The sequence below is a fragment of the Andrographis paniculata genome, unplaced genomic scaffold, assembly GCF_009805555.1.
Source record: "Andrographis paniculata isolate CXL003 unplaced genomic scaffold, ASM980555v1 Contig62END, whole genome shotgun sequence".
NCBI classification, from domain to species: Eukaryota; Viridiplantae; Streptophyta; class Magnoliopsida; order Lamiales; family Acanthaceae; genus Andrographis; species Andrographis paniculata.
The window spans coordinates 6270257-6288787 of NW_026137598.1; the positions used below are offsets into that span (position 1 = coordinate 6270257).

Below are 18531 nucleotides of genomic sequence, written 5' to 3' on the forward strand. Positions count from 1 at the left end.
TTTATATCACTCATAAATTATTAAATAAGTGTTTTTAAAATATTTCACGTTTTTATATATATCTTTATTTTATTAATTTTATATAAAAAATAAATACTACCTCTCTCCCATTGAAAGGTTACTATTTTTCATTTTCGTCCGTTTCAAAACAAAGGTTACCATTTTCTAATTTAGTAATTATACTACATACTTCACATAATAAATACTTTTTCAACTTACAATATATTACACAAATATCATTATTTTTATATTAGGGGTATTTTTATCCTTTTTACTATAATCCAATATAATATTAATATTAAAAAATTTACGTGTAAAAAGCAAACTCCAGCCTTTTTGCGGGACAAAAAGAGTATATAATTTTATTTAGTTGAACGAACAAGTACTAAAATAAAATGAAAAAGTAACGATGTGTTTACTTATTGATTTCACTAACAATTTTTTGAAAAAATATTAAATTAATTATTTGAATTTTTTATTTATTATATTATATAAAAATTAAAATTTATATTCAAAATATTATATTAATATATATACATATTATATTATATTTTATATTAATTTAAATTTTTACTATTTAAATCTCTCCATTAAAAAATCATAAGAGTGAAATGAACTTAAAAAAATAAATAAATTTGTTTAATCATATTTACGGGAAGTGTCACCAGTGATGAGTGTCTGTGAGAAACAAAAGGCAGCAGAAAGAAGCGCAATCACATGGGCGTTGGTGCAATGGACCCACAGATCCCATCACCACTAAATAAAAACACTACTAGTCTACTACCAGGTACTACACTAGAGTGGGGCCCATCTGCACTGTCAGCCACCCAACTCTATATCACTCCATGTGCATTTTAATTTTATTTTTCAGACATGGGGTCCACCCCCCCTTTCTCGCCATTAATGCATCACATCAAATCCCTGCAGCTAAACGACAACCCAAACCCATCATCATATCAAAAAAATAAAAATATCTTCCCCTAAACCAAATTAAAGATGTAACAAAATAGAAATAACTAATAATTAGCATATAATTAACAATAATAATACAAATTAATATTAGTGATGGATTGATTACACAAGTATTCTTGATTTCTATACACATTACAGAAGCCATCGTCGTCGTCACTGAGATCTGATAATGAGGTGAGATAATATAATTGAGAGAAAATACGAAAAGAAAATTACAATGCACTGAACATGTTTGATCTTTTGTCCCTATTCATTCATATTTGTCTTCGTTTCTTCTTTCCCTGTCTGTGGTCCGAGACTGACTACACACTGCAAATTATACATACATAGATACATACATATATATATATTTATTGAGAAAAATAATTAAGAGAAAAATGGATGGCCTCCTTTTTCTTTTTTACTTTAGTATTAGTAGCCGCCGTTGCTGCGGCGGCGATGGTGGCGGCGGCGGCGGCGGCGGCAATGGCGGTGCTCAATGTTTTATGGATATATATCTTTAGCCTGTTAAGATTTTAACCAATCTTGTTATGTCGAAAATGGAATTTTTCTGTAATTGGGAATAGGGTTTTTTGATAATTTATGGAAGTTTTGGTTACCTTCGTTTCTGGGGGTGACAATAATTCTACAGCTACATCCCAACGGTCTCGCGACCGGAAGCAAACCTGTTTAATTTTTGTACACATCGTAATCAAATCATTGTGTAGTATAATTCAGTTCAGATTATTTATTATTTTGCCCCAAATTAGGAAGCAATAATAATATATGGGCGATGAAAACTAGGTTAAGACATTTATATAATTAACGACATTGTTGTTAATTAGTTGCAAATTGTGTGTGTCTTGTCTGGCTAACCTAGGCACATGGAAGTAACACGTTTTGAACGGCGGCGACACGTCGACGACGGAAGTTGTAGGGAACGCCGTTCCGGTGATCAATCCGTTCCTCGATAAGGGATCGGAAATTGCGCCGCACTTTTCTGTCTCGGTGGCAGAGAAGCCTCCGGCGGAGTCGCGGGAGGCGAAGGGGCTGTCCGGAAGGTTGTGATCGAAGCTGCAGGGATTTAATGAATCGGATTCAGACGAAGAAAGACTATGATGAAAATCGACTAATTCATCGGTTATTACCTTCCGGATTCGTTTGGACAGCCGTCATCTTTGGCGAATTTGATTTCTTCCTTTTCTTTTTCGACTGCATTGTGGGGTGCTTCGTCTCCATCTGCTGCAACAAAATGAACTAGATCAATCTACGAAAGAAAACTGAATCGAAAAAAGCCGAAACTTTGAAGATCAAGAACCTTGTCTAGCTTCGGGGCTGCTCTGATTGCTGGACATGACATTGAAGTTGAAGAAGCTGGTCGGAGAATAAACCGGCGATGGCGAGGCGGCGACGGGGCTGCCGGAAAGCGGGCATTGGTGGGTTTTACGCTTGACGTCGAGCAGCTGTAGGCCCATAAATCGACGGTTCTGAAGCTCAATTGTCTGGTGCAAATCCGCGGCCTCCTCTAACTTCCTCCTCCACAAATCGTCGTGCGCGCCGTAGAACATTCTAGCACCTTCCAGATATCAACAATTCATCCAGACACTGTTATTAGATGACCGTTTCAACTAAAAGCTTAAACTTTTTGATACATAGGTCACCTGCTTACCGAGCTGGAAATCTTGAAGATCTTTCGACTCCAGCTCCGAATGGTTTGGGCTACTACTTAGTCCTGCGAATTCGCCTCTTTCAATTTGTTGTTGCTGTTTCCTGCAAAAGAGATTGCTTGATATATTAAGAAATCGATCGATATATTCATGCTTGTCAGGGATTATCGATTCCATTGACGACCTATGTTTGTCGGGGATCTTGCCCTTTTCCTTATAAGGCTTAACGAGGACACGAGCATCGCAGACGAAATGCGGGTTGCCTTTGGCGAGGATGAGCTTAACGGTCTCCGGAAATTCGAATGTGACAAAGCCGAACATCCTTTTCTGCTGATACGGGATCCTCACGTCCTGAACGGGTCCAAAATTGCTGCTTCATTATGGAACACCATGTACAAAAGTTTCAGTCTTTGTTATTACAGAGGTGATGATCATGAAATGAATGATTGAGGCTGTCTGTGCACCTGAAATAATTCGACACATCTTCTTCCTTAAACGTGCTGTCTGCAGGGAATGTCAAGTATATCTGCCTCGATCCTGGATTGAGCCCGAATCTCCCGAATTTGTGCATTCCATCGCCCATCATCAAAGCCCTGAACAGATATTTTCAAATCAATCGAATTTGCCCAAGAAATTAAAAATGAAAATAAAAATAAAATAAAATACCTGGAGGTATCGAGCAAGCTGATGCATTTTGGGGAGTAAGAGAAGCTGGGGGAAGAAGACAACAGCTGCTGCGGCTTTGATCTGAGAAGCAGCTCCGGCGGCGGCTCCATCATCGCGTCGTCGGCGCCGCCGTGGAGGAAGCGGCAGCTGGAGCCGTTCTTGCAGTAGCCTCTAGCGTAGAACAAGCACGGCTTCCATCCGAGCCCGCCGCCGGCGACGTCGTCTGAGCCTCTTACATACATATCACTAACGGAGTGGCTTCTCCGGTGGCCGCCGGCGAGGCCACCCCAGGGAGGATAGCAAGGGGCGTTGCCGTTGGGGCTCAGGGCCAAATCTTGGTAGTAAAAATCACAACTTTTCCCCCCAATTTGTCCCGGCGAGCCGTCGTTGAGGAAAGAGAGCTGATCTTGGAGATTAAGCTCATCAATTAGGTCAATTTCTGAGGTCCCATAAAAAGGGGCAGCTGCAGAGTTCATAGTAGAGTTGGAGCTCGTGCTGCAGCTGCTGTACCCACCCAGCCCCATCATTAAATCGTCGGAAAAGCTCCCGCCGGAGTTCGTCCACGACGGCGGCGCGTTGATTCCGAGTGGGGAGGGGAGATTCAGACTCAGATTCAAATTCAACCTCTGAGGAGCTGAAGAAGGACATGAGTTCTGCCTGGAAAGGGAAGGGTTGGGGAAAGGTGGGGTGGGGGGGGAGGGCGTGTTTGGCTGAGCTAAACTAAGCTCCTTCTTGGCTTTCAAAATCACAGAGTGGAGGAGAGATTCAGGGCCGAAAGCCAAACGGATCATTTCCTTCTCACCATGATCTTGAATGAGCAGAAGCCCCATGATTTTTGCAGCATTTTGAGGGTCCAAAGTTTGGATTCTTTGGAAGACTGTCTTCGTTGCTTCATAAGCATCCATACTTCAAAAAAGTAGAGATTCCAACACTTTGTTGTTTCTGCACACACCACTTGTTAGCACCCCAAGTTCACCTCCATCCTTGACTCTGCAAAAAACTCCATGAACATAAACTCAAAGGGAAAGAAAAAGATTGCGGAAAGCTCTATGAAAAGCTAAAGCTAAGTTGAAGATGGTGGTTGAATTTGTTCATTTCTAACTTTCAGAAAAACACCACCTTCCAAAAGGTGCCATCTTTTTTTTAATTTTCTCCTCCCACCAAGATTTTTCTCCCCTTTCTTAAAATTTTTGTTTTTCTTTTCTTTTTTTTAAAGAACATAAACCAAACTCATACCATGAAACACCCTTTCAATCCTCCATCACTTTCTGTCTGAAGAAGGCAAGCCCATATCAGTTCTTCATTTACTCTCTCTCTCTCTCTCTCTCTCCAATATTTTCTGCTAATTTTCTTTCAAGTTTGAATATATGTTTGCTAGCAATGGAAGGGATGCCACAAAAGCCAAACCAGCACCTTGTTTCGACGCAGCTGCCACTGTGCCCTCCAGAATTTTGCACTAATCTGACAGCAACACCAGATGGGAGTCTCGTTCTTGGGAGGTCCCAGGATCTCAACACCCCATAAAATGAGCCCACACTGTTCTTTCTGTACGGTCAACACTGTCGCCGTTGCAGTTCATCCTGGCGTTGATTTCCAGGACCTTCCAAGAATTTGAAAACTTTTTCAAAAATTTTTTTGTTATTATTATTATTATCAAAAGAAAAAGTGAAAAAGGGGGAAATGGTGAAGTGTGGGGGCAGTGAAATAAATGAAACGAGAGGTGTGTCTCAAGGCTGAGTTACAAAAAATCTTCCGGCAAAAAAATATGTAAGAGTACTTTTATTTTTAAAGTTATTTATATGAAATAATTTTATTCAATAGATAAATTATTATTTAGTAATATATGTTTTAATTTTTCAATAAATTTTCATAATATATTATTATCTGTCATATAAATTTATTTTATTTGATCGAACACAAATTTTAAAAGAATAATTAAAAATACTTTTTCATAATAAAAAATATAAAAGTAATTTTTTTAATAAAAAATAAAATAAAAATATTTATTATGATAATAAAAAATAATTTTAAATTTAATTAATAAAAAAATATTTTATATATATCTTATTTTTATATTAAAATATTATTCATACCGTCATTTTTTAATGCACCTACAAATTTTCTAGTAAATTAAAAAACAGAGTAATAATTTTTCTATTCTATTTGAAATGAGTCATATGGAGTTTTATAATATATATAAAGACATAATAATAGTTTATTAATTAGTGAAAATATGTATGAGATTTTAATATTTTTTGTTCTTTGATTTTATATAAACAATAATTATATTTATAATAATATATTTGTAATTTAAATAAAAAATACAAATATTTTGGTATTAATGTATAATTATTTCTACTATAAAAATTACTTTTGAATGAGATAAATCAAAATGGTAAAAAATTACTTTTAATTAGAACAAGAAGAATAGTATTTTATTGGCGGATAAAAATATATAATATGTTTTGATATTTTTACCTGTATAAAATAATTATATATATAATAATATATATGTAATTTATATAAAATTTTATGATATTTGATATTAATATATAATTATTTTTATTAAAATAAAAATATAATATTTTTTAATAAAATAAAATAATAAAAAAATACTTGAGACGAGAAAAATACTCAATTGTTTATAAATGTTTGATATCGGAATAATGTGATATAAAAGGGCAGTGAAAAGAGTATTTATTTATTTATTTATTTATTTTCTTCGTTTTTTTAATAATTTATATATTTTTTTATTTTGGTCTGTTACATAGTAAAATATTTATTTTTTTATCTATTTAATATTAAAAATATTCAACTAATTTACAATATATTATATAAATGTTATTATTTTTATATTATACAAACTAATAGGATTAATTTATTCTTTTTATTTAATTTTAATATAATATTAATATTTTTAAAATATTATGTATAATACAAATGGATATATGGATATGGACGAAACGAGTATATAAATACATTGACTGACAGAGTTCCACTAACTCTCATCTTGATCCCCTCCCACTCTGTTTTACTGTTAATATTATATTACTGTCAGCGTGGAAATGACTTTTCTGCCCCACTCCATGTGGTTTCTTGTTTTTGATTTGGATAAAATCAATATTTGTGGAAAATATGAGTCGGCCCACGTGTTTTTCCTTTTTAGTGTTATTTTTAAGTTAAAGTTAATATATCATTGATCAACATCATAAGTCAGTCGATAATACAAAAAAAATAAAATAGAATTTGAAACCATAAGAATAGAGCAATTCATTTTATTTCAATATTCTTGGTTTTGTTTGATTTTGGTTCAAAATTAAATTTTTTATTTGAATTCTAATTCAAATATTATTTTAAAATAATTTGTTTTTATAAAAATAGTTAATGTATTGCATGTTGAGTAATACTTTCCTTTCGTCAAAACTCAATTTATTATTCGTGTTCGTATATTAAAAATATTTATTTTTAATTACAGTAAAAATAAGTTTATATAAATATAAAAATACTCAAAAATTTTACAAAAATAGTTATTTTTTGTACACTTAAATAAAAAAATATTAAAATTATTTTATATATTTTCATGGACTAATAAAATATTATTACTCTCTAATCCATTAAATATATATAGTTTGCAGTGAAATGAGTATTATTTTTTATTTAAAAATTTAAAAAAGTACACCCATTTATACATAATTATGAACTATTTTGGCTATATATTTTATTAAAATAAATTTTAATAAGCAACATTTGGGGTGTGTTTGCTTAATGAAATTGTTTGAACAAAATTTATTTTATTTGTTTGTTTTTAGGTAAAATATGTAAAATTATATAAATAATATAAAAAAAATAAATGTGTATAATATATTATTTTTTTAATTCTAAACAAATTTTTTTAGCCATTCAAATTGAATTGTTTTTAATAAAAATATAATATTTATATTTCATTAAAAAAACAAACAGTCATGTTTTAATGGTGTATGTTTGCTTTACGTTTTTTAGATGACAAGTATTTTATCATAATTTAATAAAAAATATTAATTTATTATTAATATGATTTTTTATACTTAATATTTGTCTTGTACTTTCCTAATTTAAAGTATCATTTTTATCACTTTCGTTCGTCTCACTAAAATATATTCATTTATTAGTTTAGAAAAAATAATTCTACTCTAGTATCCAAACATATTTAAATTAAAAACATATAATTACCTATACAATTAATTTATAGTATATAAACTAAAATACAAAAAATGTTAAATTTATTTTATATATTTCTACTAATCAAAATTCTAAAGCCACCTCAGTTGTAAGGGAGAGAGTATATAATATAAATTTTACCATAATTTTATTATTCTTTTTTTTTTTCTCCCTGAGGGTTTAGTTGTAAAATTTTTACCCTGATTTTATTATTTTTATTTTTATTTTTTCTCTTAAAAAATATCAAATCAAACATCTACTATTTATTCATTATATTACATAAAATTTTAACTTTATATTTAAAATATCATATTAATAAATAATTATATTACATCAAATAATAATTTCAATTCAAAATTTTATTATTTAAAATTAAAATTCAAAATCAAAATCAACATATTACATGTAAAGACAAAGTGAGCAAGCACACCTTGCATGGGCGTGTTTGTTTAGGGGTTTGGATTTTGAGATTTGAATAGTAAAAATTTTGAATTTGAATAGTTGTATGATGTTATATAAATAGGTGTTGATGTAATTTTTTGAATGTAAAATTAATTTTTAGTATAATATAAAAAATAAAAAATAAATATTTAATTTAATATTTTTTTTAAAAAAAAAGTGGATAAATAGGGTAAATCAAATCCAATCCCCAAAACAAACACACAAATGGATCTAAAAAATTCAGTCCATTTGGATTAAACACAGTCGTTATAATTTCACAGCAGCACGTGAGTCCATTCGAATGAATCCAGGTGAGGGTATTCTTGTCTTTTCAGCTTTTTGTTTCAGACAAGTGTGGGGACGTGACTGTGAGAATGGCATAGACTGAACCATCTTTTCATTTAATTCTCTCCCCCCTCCACTTGTATGGAGTATTTATTTAGGTTCTGTTTACACTATCTTATTTATTTATTTTTAAAATTTTCATAGTAGTTCTTTTTATTCATTTATAAATTTAATTATTTTTATTTTTAAAAAATTAAATTATTATTATTATTACTTATTTATTTAAATTTTAATAACTTTTTATGATACATAATTTCATCTTTTAACTTTCTTTATTTTTATAATATTATAGTTTAATTTCATGCTTAACCAGGTAAACATAAACATAAGGAACGAAATATTATTTATTAATAATAATTTTATTAAAACATATTTACTTAATTTTACAAAAATATTATACTCTTCCTCTCTCAATTGTATTATTTTTATCATTTTATTTGTATTTTCAAAAAGTAAAATATCAAACATTTGTATAATTTTATTTACTAATAAAATATTATTTTTTAATCTATTACAAATAAAATAAAATAAAATAATTGAACAAATTGAATTGAAGGAGGAAATATTAAATATTTATTGTTTTAAATTTTTTCAAAACTTTTCATTTAAATCAATATTTTTGTTACTTTTGTATTGTGTATTTGTTTGAGAGTTTAGATTTTGGTTTGAAATTTTAATAATAATAATTTTAAATTTGATCAGTTGTATAATGTGATATAAATAGATATTTTTGTGATTGATATTTTGAATAAAAAATTAATTTTTAGTATAATATAAAAAGTGAAAAATGATTGTATGAATTAATATATTTTAAAAAAAATTGATGAACAATAAAAATATTATAAAAGTATTTAAATGAACACCCTCGTAGTGTTATTATATATATTTTTAAAAAAATTATATATATTATTAACAAAATTTCATATTAAATATTAATTTTTTATTATATGCAAAATTGAACCCTCGTGGAGTCCATTCAAAACCTTTATCCAAATGAGTTTTATTTATATTTTGGTGAGAATCTTTTACATTTCTATGTTATGGTATGTTATGTTGTTGACCACCATCGGGACTGCTCCAATGCACGTGCTGTGCACGTGCTTTTTGGTTAATCAAATGTGATTCAATTAGTACACGAATGGGTTGTGTTTTTAATAAAATATAAAATATATTCATTTGAATATATATATTTTTATTTTATTATTTTTACGTTGAAATAAATAATTGAAGAATAGCAAGTAGAAGGTGAAGCATTGTCACGTGACCATTTCAGCGCTACAAAATGCTTACCGATACGAGAAAGTGTTGATGCTGATTGCAACCAAAAGGGTAAAGCACGTGCATGGCACATGCATATGGATATATTAATAGGGGGTAATTAGTAATAGAATTTCTTTTATTATTATTTTTTTAAAAAAATAAATTAAAATTGATAGAATTATGTTTAATAAATTAATATTGAATATAAAAATGGTGTGGCAAACATTCCACTGTAATGGTCTATGTTTAGAGATAAATTGATCTTTTCGCATCAAAAGTTACATTTTTTTTTTTGTTAAATTAATCCAAAATTTAAATATTTAAAGACACCCTACATTTTTAGAGAAATCTTATAGCTTGATTTATCTAATTCAATATATATTAATTAATTAAACTAACTATGTTTTAAAATTAAATTTGCGTAGTCATTAGATGAGGCGATGGGTTTAGGAATTGGGCTTTATTTGGGCTTTTATGTATATATTCAACCCAAACCCACATTAATGGATCAGTTCAAGCCCAATGCATTATATATATATTACTGCTCTTGATTGGAGAAGAAATACAGCAGTCAACCCAAATATTAATTTGGGCTCTTTACGCACAATTTTTCCTTTTCCTCAATTTTTTTTTATTATTTATTAAAAAGTATATATATTAAAAATATATTTATTTATTTATTTTTTTTCAGATTAATCAAGACTGTGTTAAAGAAACAATGAACATTATTTCTTAGTATTTCTCTTCTTAGAATCGGCTCTAATTTTCCCATCTTTTCTAACAACCTTATTCGTATCGAAAGCTCTACACCTTTCGAAATTAACGGCCGCCGTCAATTTTCCGAACTCCGGCCGCCGTTGATCGCCGTGATCGTGTAAACGGAAGCTCGATTCGCCGTTAGGCCCGGCCATCAATTCCATTAAATTGCTCCCAAAATTTAAATCCATTCTTTGTGAACTCGATAACAGTCTACCAGTCTTTGCAATATTCCCATTCTTCGAACCCGGCCCGTTTTGTCCAACGGCCCGAACCGCCGTCTCCGCGGTCAAGCACGGATTAACCCCCAACCCGGTCCAGGACTGGACCGGGACCAGCTTACTCAGCTCCGCAAGGCACGCCGTCACTTCCTTCATCGACGGCCGCCGTTCCCGGCAAGAACGGACGCACTTCGCCGCCAGCACCGCCAGAGTTTTCCTCACCAGGGCGTCGTTGGGCGGCGGAGTCCGAGGATCGTAGAGAGAGAGCATTTTCCGGCGCCGGATCAGTGGGATCGCCCAATCGACGACGGACGCCGGCGAGTGGCTCAAATCGATGGCTTTCCGGCCTGTGATAATTTCGAGCAGAAGAATTCCGAAGCTGAAGACGTCAGCTTTCGTGCTGAGGAGGTCAGGGGTGACGTAACAGGGGTCTAAGTAGCCCATCGTTCCGGCCGGCGGCGTCGACCGCAGACGGGCGGCGTCGGCGTCGGCGCAGCGGAGGGCCAGGCCGAAGTCGCCGAGGCGGGCATTGAAATTCCGGTCGATGAGGACGTTGGCGGATTTGATGTCGCGGTGGATCACCGGCGGGGATTGGGAATGGAGGGTGTCGATCGCGGTGGCGATTTGGAGGGCGAATCTGATCCGGCGCCGCCACCGCGGCGGCCGGCGGGATGCGGAGTGGAGGACGTCGTAGAGGGTGCCGTTGCTCATGAATTCGACGACGAGGAGGCGGCGGTTGCGGCCGGCGGCGGCGAATCCGAGGAGATTGACGAGGGCGGGGCTCCGGAGGGAGGAGAGGATGTCGATCTCGTTGTCGACTTCGTCGGGGACGGCGGAGGAGGGCTTCTTGACGGCGACGCGGCGGCCGGTGGTGAGGACGGCTTTGTAGACGAGGCCATGGCTGCCTCGGCCGAGGAGCTTGGCGTCGGAGAAGTTGTTGGTGGCGAGCTCCAGATCTTGGTACTTGAATTCCTCGATTTTAATGCCGGTGGGTTTGTCGTCGGAGTTCAAAGTCGCCATAGATGATTCCGCCGTGCAGGAGAGGTAACCCATCCCCAATTTCGGCATAATTATATATATATATATATTTATTTATTGCAGGGGAATTAGGGAAGATGAAGATGAAGATGAGCTGTGTGTGGGTTGAAGAAGTTCGATGGCCACTGAGTGAGAATAGGAATTATATATGTATATGTGTATAAGAAGAATATGGATGGATATTACAGACGACAATATATATATATATATTGAAACGTAAAATATACTTACATACTAATTTAACGTAAGAAAAGTATGGTAGGAAATAAAACCAACTACTCATACGCAACCCTTTTTGTTTTTTTGTCCCTTTGGAGGTATTTGCATATATTTATATATTTTCAAACCATCATTTTTTTTTTTATTATTATTATTTTTTTATAATGCAATTTTAAAATTAACATATGATCTACAGTTGAATTCGATTATTCTATAGATTTTGCATTATTGGTTTAATATATTTTATATGTTAATGAATATGCGAGTACAATCAACATGGTTCAGCATAATTTTTCATATCACAAAATCTTGAATACTATTGCTTGTCTAATCACTCTTAGATTACAAAAACCAATTAGTTACTAATTAAAACTACATTTCCAAATCAATGCATGATCCAATCTCATATAATAATAATAATAATAACAACTTTCTGAAAAAATAAAAATAAAAAAATGTCATGAATATTTAAAACTACTAAACTATATGTTCAAGTTTGTATTTTTTGTAAAAAAAATTATTTTACTAATCAATATTGAAGTCTCGAAAAAATCTAAAGCTAATAATAATAATAGGATAAAGAATGGTGGGATTTGGAGAAATGGAGTTAGCTAAGAAATTTATTTAGGATCTATACTAATAATGTGGTGATATTAATTCAACATGGCAATTCATATATATAACAAACTTCACACTAACAAATATATTTAATTGGGGTCCCATTGGAGACTTTTATTCAATTTCATGTTGATATATATGTTCCCCAACCAACAATGTCCCGTAAGGGATGGCCTGGACGACTCAGATTACCTGCCATTCGGGTGCTGCTATTTCATCTTTATTATATATATATATTTTTTTTCATCTTAATTATATTATTATTATATATTCTTACATAAGGATTTCAGGCTCCTAAGTATCGAAGGGATTTCAACAATAAGGCTTCTCCAAGTCATGATTATAGAAATTAAAAATATTAAAAAAAAAAAAGAGAAAAGAAGAAGAAGATGAACAAATTAAAGAACACACAATTAACCAAACCCTAATTTGTCATCTATACGGGCTCGGGAATATTTTTATTTTTATTTTAAAAAATAAAAAATTGAAGATGCAAATGTATGTATAGGTAGAAGACAAGGGTTTTAATTTGGTGACATTCTGTTTTCTTGGAAAGAAGGAATTGAATAGAATTGAAGGAATGATTTTGAAGCCATGGACATAGAGACACAGACAGACAGCCCATAGTATGTATATATATATATATATATACATAGTGGTCCTGATCTCCTACCCAGCTGCAGCAATTGGTTTATTGCTGCTGCACTCTTCTTCATCTTTCAGCAAACAAAACAATCAATCAAACACAATTAAAGAATGAATACACCCAAAAAAAAAAAAAGAAAAAAAATAATGTATTAAAGTTGGTATATATATATATATATACATCCCCAGTTCACTTCAATATATAAGATGATACATACATATAGATGCAGCAGCAGTGCTGCTGTAGAGTGAAAGCCAATATATATAATGTGTGTATATATATATATATATTTAGGGTATTTGGTAGTTACATAAAAGAAGTTGAAGATCATTACTATGAAGATAAGAATTTGCTCTTTTTGGGCTTGCCAAAGCCACCCAACTTTAGCTAGTTAGATTAATGGATAAGAAATGTCACGTTCCATAGTTTATATATATATATATATATATAAATTTTATTAGTAGATAATATTAGATATAACAATTATTTTCACCTCAAAATATTAAAATAAAAAATAAACATTAAAAAGAAAAACCCCTTAGAGAAAAACTTATGTTGTAAGTTGGCTCATTTTTATTAGGGTGAGCATATTGGATATCAGCTTCAGTTGTATAGATTTTTTGAAAAAAAAATAAAATCATATTTTGCATTATTTATCTTTCATCTTAAAAAAAAGTATTACACTATTAAATATTTATTTTTAAAAAATAAGATATTACATTAAATATTTATTTATCTTTTTACTATTCTAATTTTTTTTTTTTTTAATTAAACTCCAAACTCAAAATAGATGTATTCATTTAAAACTTGGTTTTGAACTTTAGTTTTAATAACTTAGATATAATATTTTCTTTAGTGATTGCACAATTAAAAAATTATAATAATCAAATTTCAAAAGAACAAACTAGTTTTTTTTTTTTTTTTTTTTTTCTCCGTTTGATCGAAGTCGAGTTCTCTAATATAATGAGAATTAGCTGCCAAAAATTAAAAGTCACAAGTCTTCCTTGGGTGAATTGATGCATGCATGACATGATGCTTGAATTTGGAAGTCTTCTTCAACGATGACTTAAATTACAAGTGCAATAATTTTCTTAATTCTACAAATTTTTTAAGGAAAATTTCCTAATTCTCAATATTAATCAAGTCAAGATATGTTAGTCTTCTTGTTCATTGTATAGTACTAGATTGTCTTTTATTTTTTTAAAATTATATAATTCTCATAATTTTTACTTAAATAATTTAACAATCAATTATTATTTAAACATAAAACACAAATGCAAAGACAAACAAATTGAGTTTAACGCTTTTAAATAATTTAACAATCAATTATTATTTTTAAAATATTATATTGCAATTAAAATACATTTCTCCTTCAAAAAAAGATTAATTAAAAATATATTTAAACATCAAGATAAGTACTCCACAATATATGTAACTGTAATTTGCTTCACATACTTGGCAATTGGCATTGGTGCCTGCGGAAAAACAAAAGATGGACTGAGACCGAATTAGTGAAAATAATGAGACCAAAATATAATAAGTCAAAAATTGTCACATGCAATGAATAATAGGATGAGACAATAACTTACTTATCTTTCAATTTTGGGCCCAATGGAGATTCCCTGCGCGTCAAGTTATCATATGCTACAATAAATATTAATATCAATATATATACATTTTTATTTTTTTATTTTTATTTTGATTTTTCTATTTTTTTGTGTGGATATTATCTGCTTTTAGAGTCAATTATATACATTTTGCTTGTTCTTCTATTGGTCGTTTAATTCGTGAAAAATCACTGCATTTTTGTTAGTTATCTTTGAGTTAAAGAAATAGCAAATGTCACTTAGATATTCAACTGAGTCATTATACAATTCTTAAAACATAATTTAAATGATTTGGCAGCTTTTATCTTCAATTATAAGTCAGTCCAGTGAAGTTTAAGATTAAACAAAATAAAATCTTGATTAATTGATTTTTACTGATAAAAGTTTCCAATGAATTCCTCTAATAATAGAATATTACTCAGGGAGATGTATGAGATCCCAATAAACCAATCAAATGTTAATCATACCATACGATGCATATGGATAATACGATGAATAGAAGACAACAAAAATTGATACCTGATTTTTTTTTTTTTTTTTAAAACCTTTATCGGAGATCTAGTTTCTTTACTACCGAATTATCGTGATTTTTTTATAAAAATTAATAAACAACAAGACGAAAGAGTATTTCACCTCCCGAGTCTTTATTGTTTCAGCACCACACAATCTTCGATGTTCTTGGATGCCTTCGGAACAAAAAATGCTGATCATATGGAGGATTGAAGCCACATTGCTCAATAATTACAATCACAACAGCAAATACAGAAGTTGATCACAAAAAATTGGTAGAGAGTTGCTGAATTTTCCAAGCTCTCCTGTTCCAAACATTTCCGAGACAACAATCGCCAGCGGGCAAATTACCTGTTGTGTAGTATTAGTAGTAGTAGTGAGAGCTTGGAAAGAAAAATAATAGACATCGAATGTAAGGCCAAACCTACTTTAGTACAAATTGATTTATACTATTTAGAAAAATCTTCGACAAAAAGCTCATTGAAGGCTACAGAAATGAGAATTCATGATCAAGAATGAAGCAAGAGAGCATAATATATTAATAAAATGATGAACGGATATGTGCTTGTTCAACAGAAGCTTCATCATCCCTAGCCATGTATGAACAGCTGAAATATGATATGAAAAAAGAAAAAACATAAATGTAGAAATTTAAGGGGGAATCAATTCAAACTTACAGTTGATTGATCATAGAGGATCCACACACCAGTTGACTTCCAAATGGTTACAATCATTCGAGCACTTGACTTTGTTTAGAGAAGCATATCTGCGCCGTAATAGCAAGAGAGGTGGATTTTCTGTTTGCTCCTGATTCGTGCCGCTTCTTTTTTGCGATAATTTTCTAGAAGAGATCTTCCATTTTGCTTCAAATGAGTAAGCTAATAAAATGTAAAGCTTCATGTTAAGATATATGAGACAATGATCATATGGAATTTTAACACATAACTATATCATATTGCTTGGTTAGAAAATAGCAAAAAAATGAGTGGATTAACATCCTTTGTAATGAAAATAAATGCATATTTATAGCACAAACAAGAATAACTTGAATAAATTTCAATCAAGGCAATTCTTGTTAAGTCACAATTAAATCAATCATTGAAGATATACTTGGTGTCCGACTTGATAAAAAATATCAAGCCATAATCATCTTCTTATGATGAGTTTTGAGCACATAGACCATGACTACCAGACATATCTCATCCGTAAAATTTTGTTAGAGGCATAATTAGGTTTTCCGATCTTATAGGAGCACTTGCCACAAGTATTGTAATCCCAAAATAGTTGCTGTACTTTGTAATAAAACCACAAGTGTGACTTGCCTAAATAGGCATACTTGCCTACTTGGTACAAAGTATGAACATTATATCGGCCATTTGATTTCCCACTCGTAGACACAGTACTTACACATGACTATGCACTAATGCAATAAAATTTAGACAGAAGACGATACTAAAAGTAAAAACTCAGACAAGACTACCCTAAGGGCTAAATTTGCATAGATTAACTAAACTTGCAGACATTCTTAATAGGCGCTAATTAATTGAAGGGAAACTATCAAGGACAATGCACAACCCAAAAGCAGCCACGAAGAACCAAACCCAAATTCAACTCCACTATAGAGGAGCGCATACAGAGTGGATTAACGGGCTATTTTCTAGAAGCATTGCCTAAGATTAATTGCTATAGACACACATCAGCAGCTCAGGGCTTGTTTGGAACTTAAGGAAATGTAGTTTAAGTGTAGTCACTAGTCAGGGCTTAATTATGATGCTTTGTTTAGAAGAAGATTGAGAATTCAAACAGGACAGAACTAAAACTCTGATATCATGTTTAGAAATGGATAGAAAATAAGTAACACCACGTGCTATAATACCCCAAAATTCGGAAAAAAGGTTTAAGAGAATCAATAAGACTGTTCATGTGAACAATGTGCACAATTCTTTTTATTAGGTACTTGAAAAATGTTATCCCCTTTCCCTAAGTGTATGCTTATTTAGAAGGACTGATTAATCTTTGTGTGTAAATTCACATATACAGATGAATGAATACTTCTAATCAAACATACTACGGTATTCTTTTACCATAATCAATCAAATATAAAGCAAAGATTGTCAGTGGAAGACAGAAACTACACACTAGAAAAACAATGAAGAAAGAAAGATGAGATTGCATAGTGCTACTGACTAGGGCTATTCATTTTTCACAAAATATGAAGACAGAACCATACCATATTTAGTTTTAGCAGATTTTAGAGTACATTGTAAGAATGCCAATTCGAGTAAGGAATTTTATGGGATCAAAACATCAAGTGTATCTAGAAACTTGCAGGCTCTTTAAATTGGGATAAATACTACCATGGCTCTTATCATCGAATCCCTCAATAAGACAAGCACAAATCCAGGGCCTTCCTGCTCGGGATGATTTTGCACCGCCTTTCACTTCACCATTGTGTTGTTTTAATCTACAAAAGTAAATAACAGTCCCAATCAACTGGAGAAACCAACAAATTATATGTATATATTCATCATACCTAAAAGAATAAATAAACAAATAAATACATACATACATACATAAACAGCAGCAGCCTCAATTACATCAGAGATGGAATCTTGGATTCTAATAATTCCCTAAGGAGAAAATCTTTTTTGAATGTTCTATGAGCCACAATCAATCAAATCGAAGTACTCTTGAATCGAAACGCAATTCAGACATCCCCAACACATCCTCACAATCAATTTTAGGGAAGATGGATGCAGAGATAGAGAACGCACCGGCGAGAGAAATTATTGGTAACGCCAACATAGGTTCTGACTGGGTGATTGGTGGAGAGGATTAGATATACAACCCAGGGATTCGAGGACGATGCTCTTGAAGCTGGAGGCGATTCGGATGACGAAGGCTTGTTTGGAGGCAAATTTTCTCGGGGTTTTGTCGATGAATTTTTGAGTGAATTGGGATTGCAATGTGAATGGGGTTTGAGCGACCTGAAGGTTTTTGATAATGCCTTCTCCATGTCACAATTGGTTGAAGCTTCCCGTCGGCAATTCACGCTTCGCAGGCTCTCCGGCGTTTCGACCGTGCCAGAAATTTTCTTTTTATTTTTTAAAGTCTATATGAACCAATTAAACATAGTTTAGAAAGATGGGAGTGTTTTTTTTCTTTTTTCTTGTTTTTTTTCTAAATAAATTAGATTTTGCTTATTTTTAATAAAATTTTCTATTAAAAATATTATTCAAAATAAAATTTCATTTTAAATATTAATTTTAAACACAATTAAAGTAAAAGAAACTTAACTTATAACCATAAAATTATAAGTTCAAATTCTAAAATAGTTAATTAGTACTTTTATCAATTATTTCATTAGATATCGTAAATCATAAATAAAT

General features: G+C 31.7%; 3 protein-coding genes across 6 annotated transcripts; all 3 read right to left on the reverse strand.

Moving 5' to 3' along the window:
- Nucleotides 1–1034: 1034 nt before the first annotated feature.
- LOC127261020 (zinc finger CCCH domain-containing protein 53) lies at nucleotides 1035–4679 on the reverse strand. 4 transcript variants are annotated; one of them, XM_051289148.1, is made up of 10 exons: nucleotides 4521–4679; nucleotides 3285–4274; nucleotides 3083–3211; nucleotides 2803–2988; nucleotides 2621–2721; nucleotides 2270–2527; nucleotides 2100–2193; nucleotides 1828–2025; nucleotides 1572–1637; nucleotides 1035–1476 (listed from the first exon to the last, which is right to left on the reverse strand). In XM_051289148.1, exons 2-9 carry the CDS (start codon nucleotides 4187–4189, stop codon nucleotides 1604–1606), a joined length of 1905 nt encoding a protein of 634 aa, XP_051145105.1. In that variant the 5' UTR covers nucleotides 4190–4274; nucleotides 4521–4679; the 3' UTR covers nucleotides 1035–1476; nucleotides 1572–1603. The 4 variants fall into 4 exon arrangements, with proteins under 4 accessions (XP_051145105.1, XP_051145106.1, XP_051145102.1 ...); XM_051289149.1 differs by having other exon boundaries at nucleotides 2100–2190; nucleotides 2803–2991; XM_051289145.1 differs by having other exon boundaries at nucleotides 2803–2991.
- Nucleotides 4680–10133: 5454 nt separating this feature from the next.
- On the reverse strand, nucleotides 10134–11711 carry LOC127261386 (serine/threonine-protein kinase-like protein At3g51990). Its single transcript, XM_051289721.1, has one exon. It carries the CDS (start codon nucleotides 11570–11572, stop codon nucleotides 10253–10255), a length of 1320 nt encoding a protein of 439 aa, XP_051145678.1. The 5' UTR covers nucleotides 11573–11711; the 3' UTR covers nucleotides 10134–10252.
- Nucleotides 11712–14441: 2730 nt separating this feature from the next.
- Nucleotides 14442–18243, reverse strand: LOC127260577 (structure-specific endonuclease subunit slx1). The gene is made up of 4 exons (XM_051288350.1): nucleotides 17917–18243; nucleotides 17500–17606; nucleotides 15820–16020; nucleotides 14442–15493 (listed from the first exon to the last, which is right to left on the reverse strand). Exons 1-3 carry the CDS (start codon nucleotides 18156–18158, stop codon nucleotides 15830–15832), a joined length of 540 nt encoding a protein of 179 aa, XP_051144307.1. The 5' UTR covers nucleotides 18159–18243; the 3' UTR covers nucleotides 14442–15493; nucleotides 15820–15829.
- Between the last annotated feature and the right edge of the window lie 288 nt (nucleotides 18244–18531).

Bases quoted from the DNA above. Each gene is read 5' to 3' on its own strand.
- LOC127260577 (XM_051288350.1), bottom strand. From the start codon at position 18,158: ATGGAGAAGGCATTATCAAAAACCTTCAGGTCGCTCAAACCCCATTCA. The intron at 17,607-17,916 runs GTGCGTTCTCTA...TTACTTTTGTAG, and splicing joins ACCAATAATTTCTCTCGCCG to ATTAAAACAACACAATGGTG. The intron at 16,021-17,499 runs GTAGTATTTATC...ACATTTTATTAG, and splicing joins ATTCGATGATAAGAGCCATG to CTTACTCATTTGAAGCAAAA.
- LOC127261020 (XM_051289145.1), bottom strand. From the start codon at position 4,189: ATGGATGCTTATGAAGCAACGAAGACAGTCTTCCAAAGAATCCAAACT. The intron at 2,026-2,099 runs GTAATAACCGAT...AAATCCCTGCAG, and splicing joins TGTCCAAACGAATCCGGAAG to CTTCGATCACAACCTTCCGG. The intron at 1,638-1,827 runs GTTAGCCAGACA...AAAATTAAACAG, and splicing joins TGTTACTTCCATGTGCCTAG to GTTTGCTTCCGGTCGCGAGA.
- LOC127261386 (XM_051289721.1), bottom strand. From the start codon at position 11,572: ATGCCGAAATTGGGGATGGGTTACCTCTCCTGCACGGCGGAATCATCT.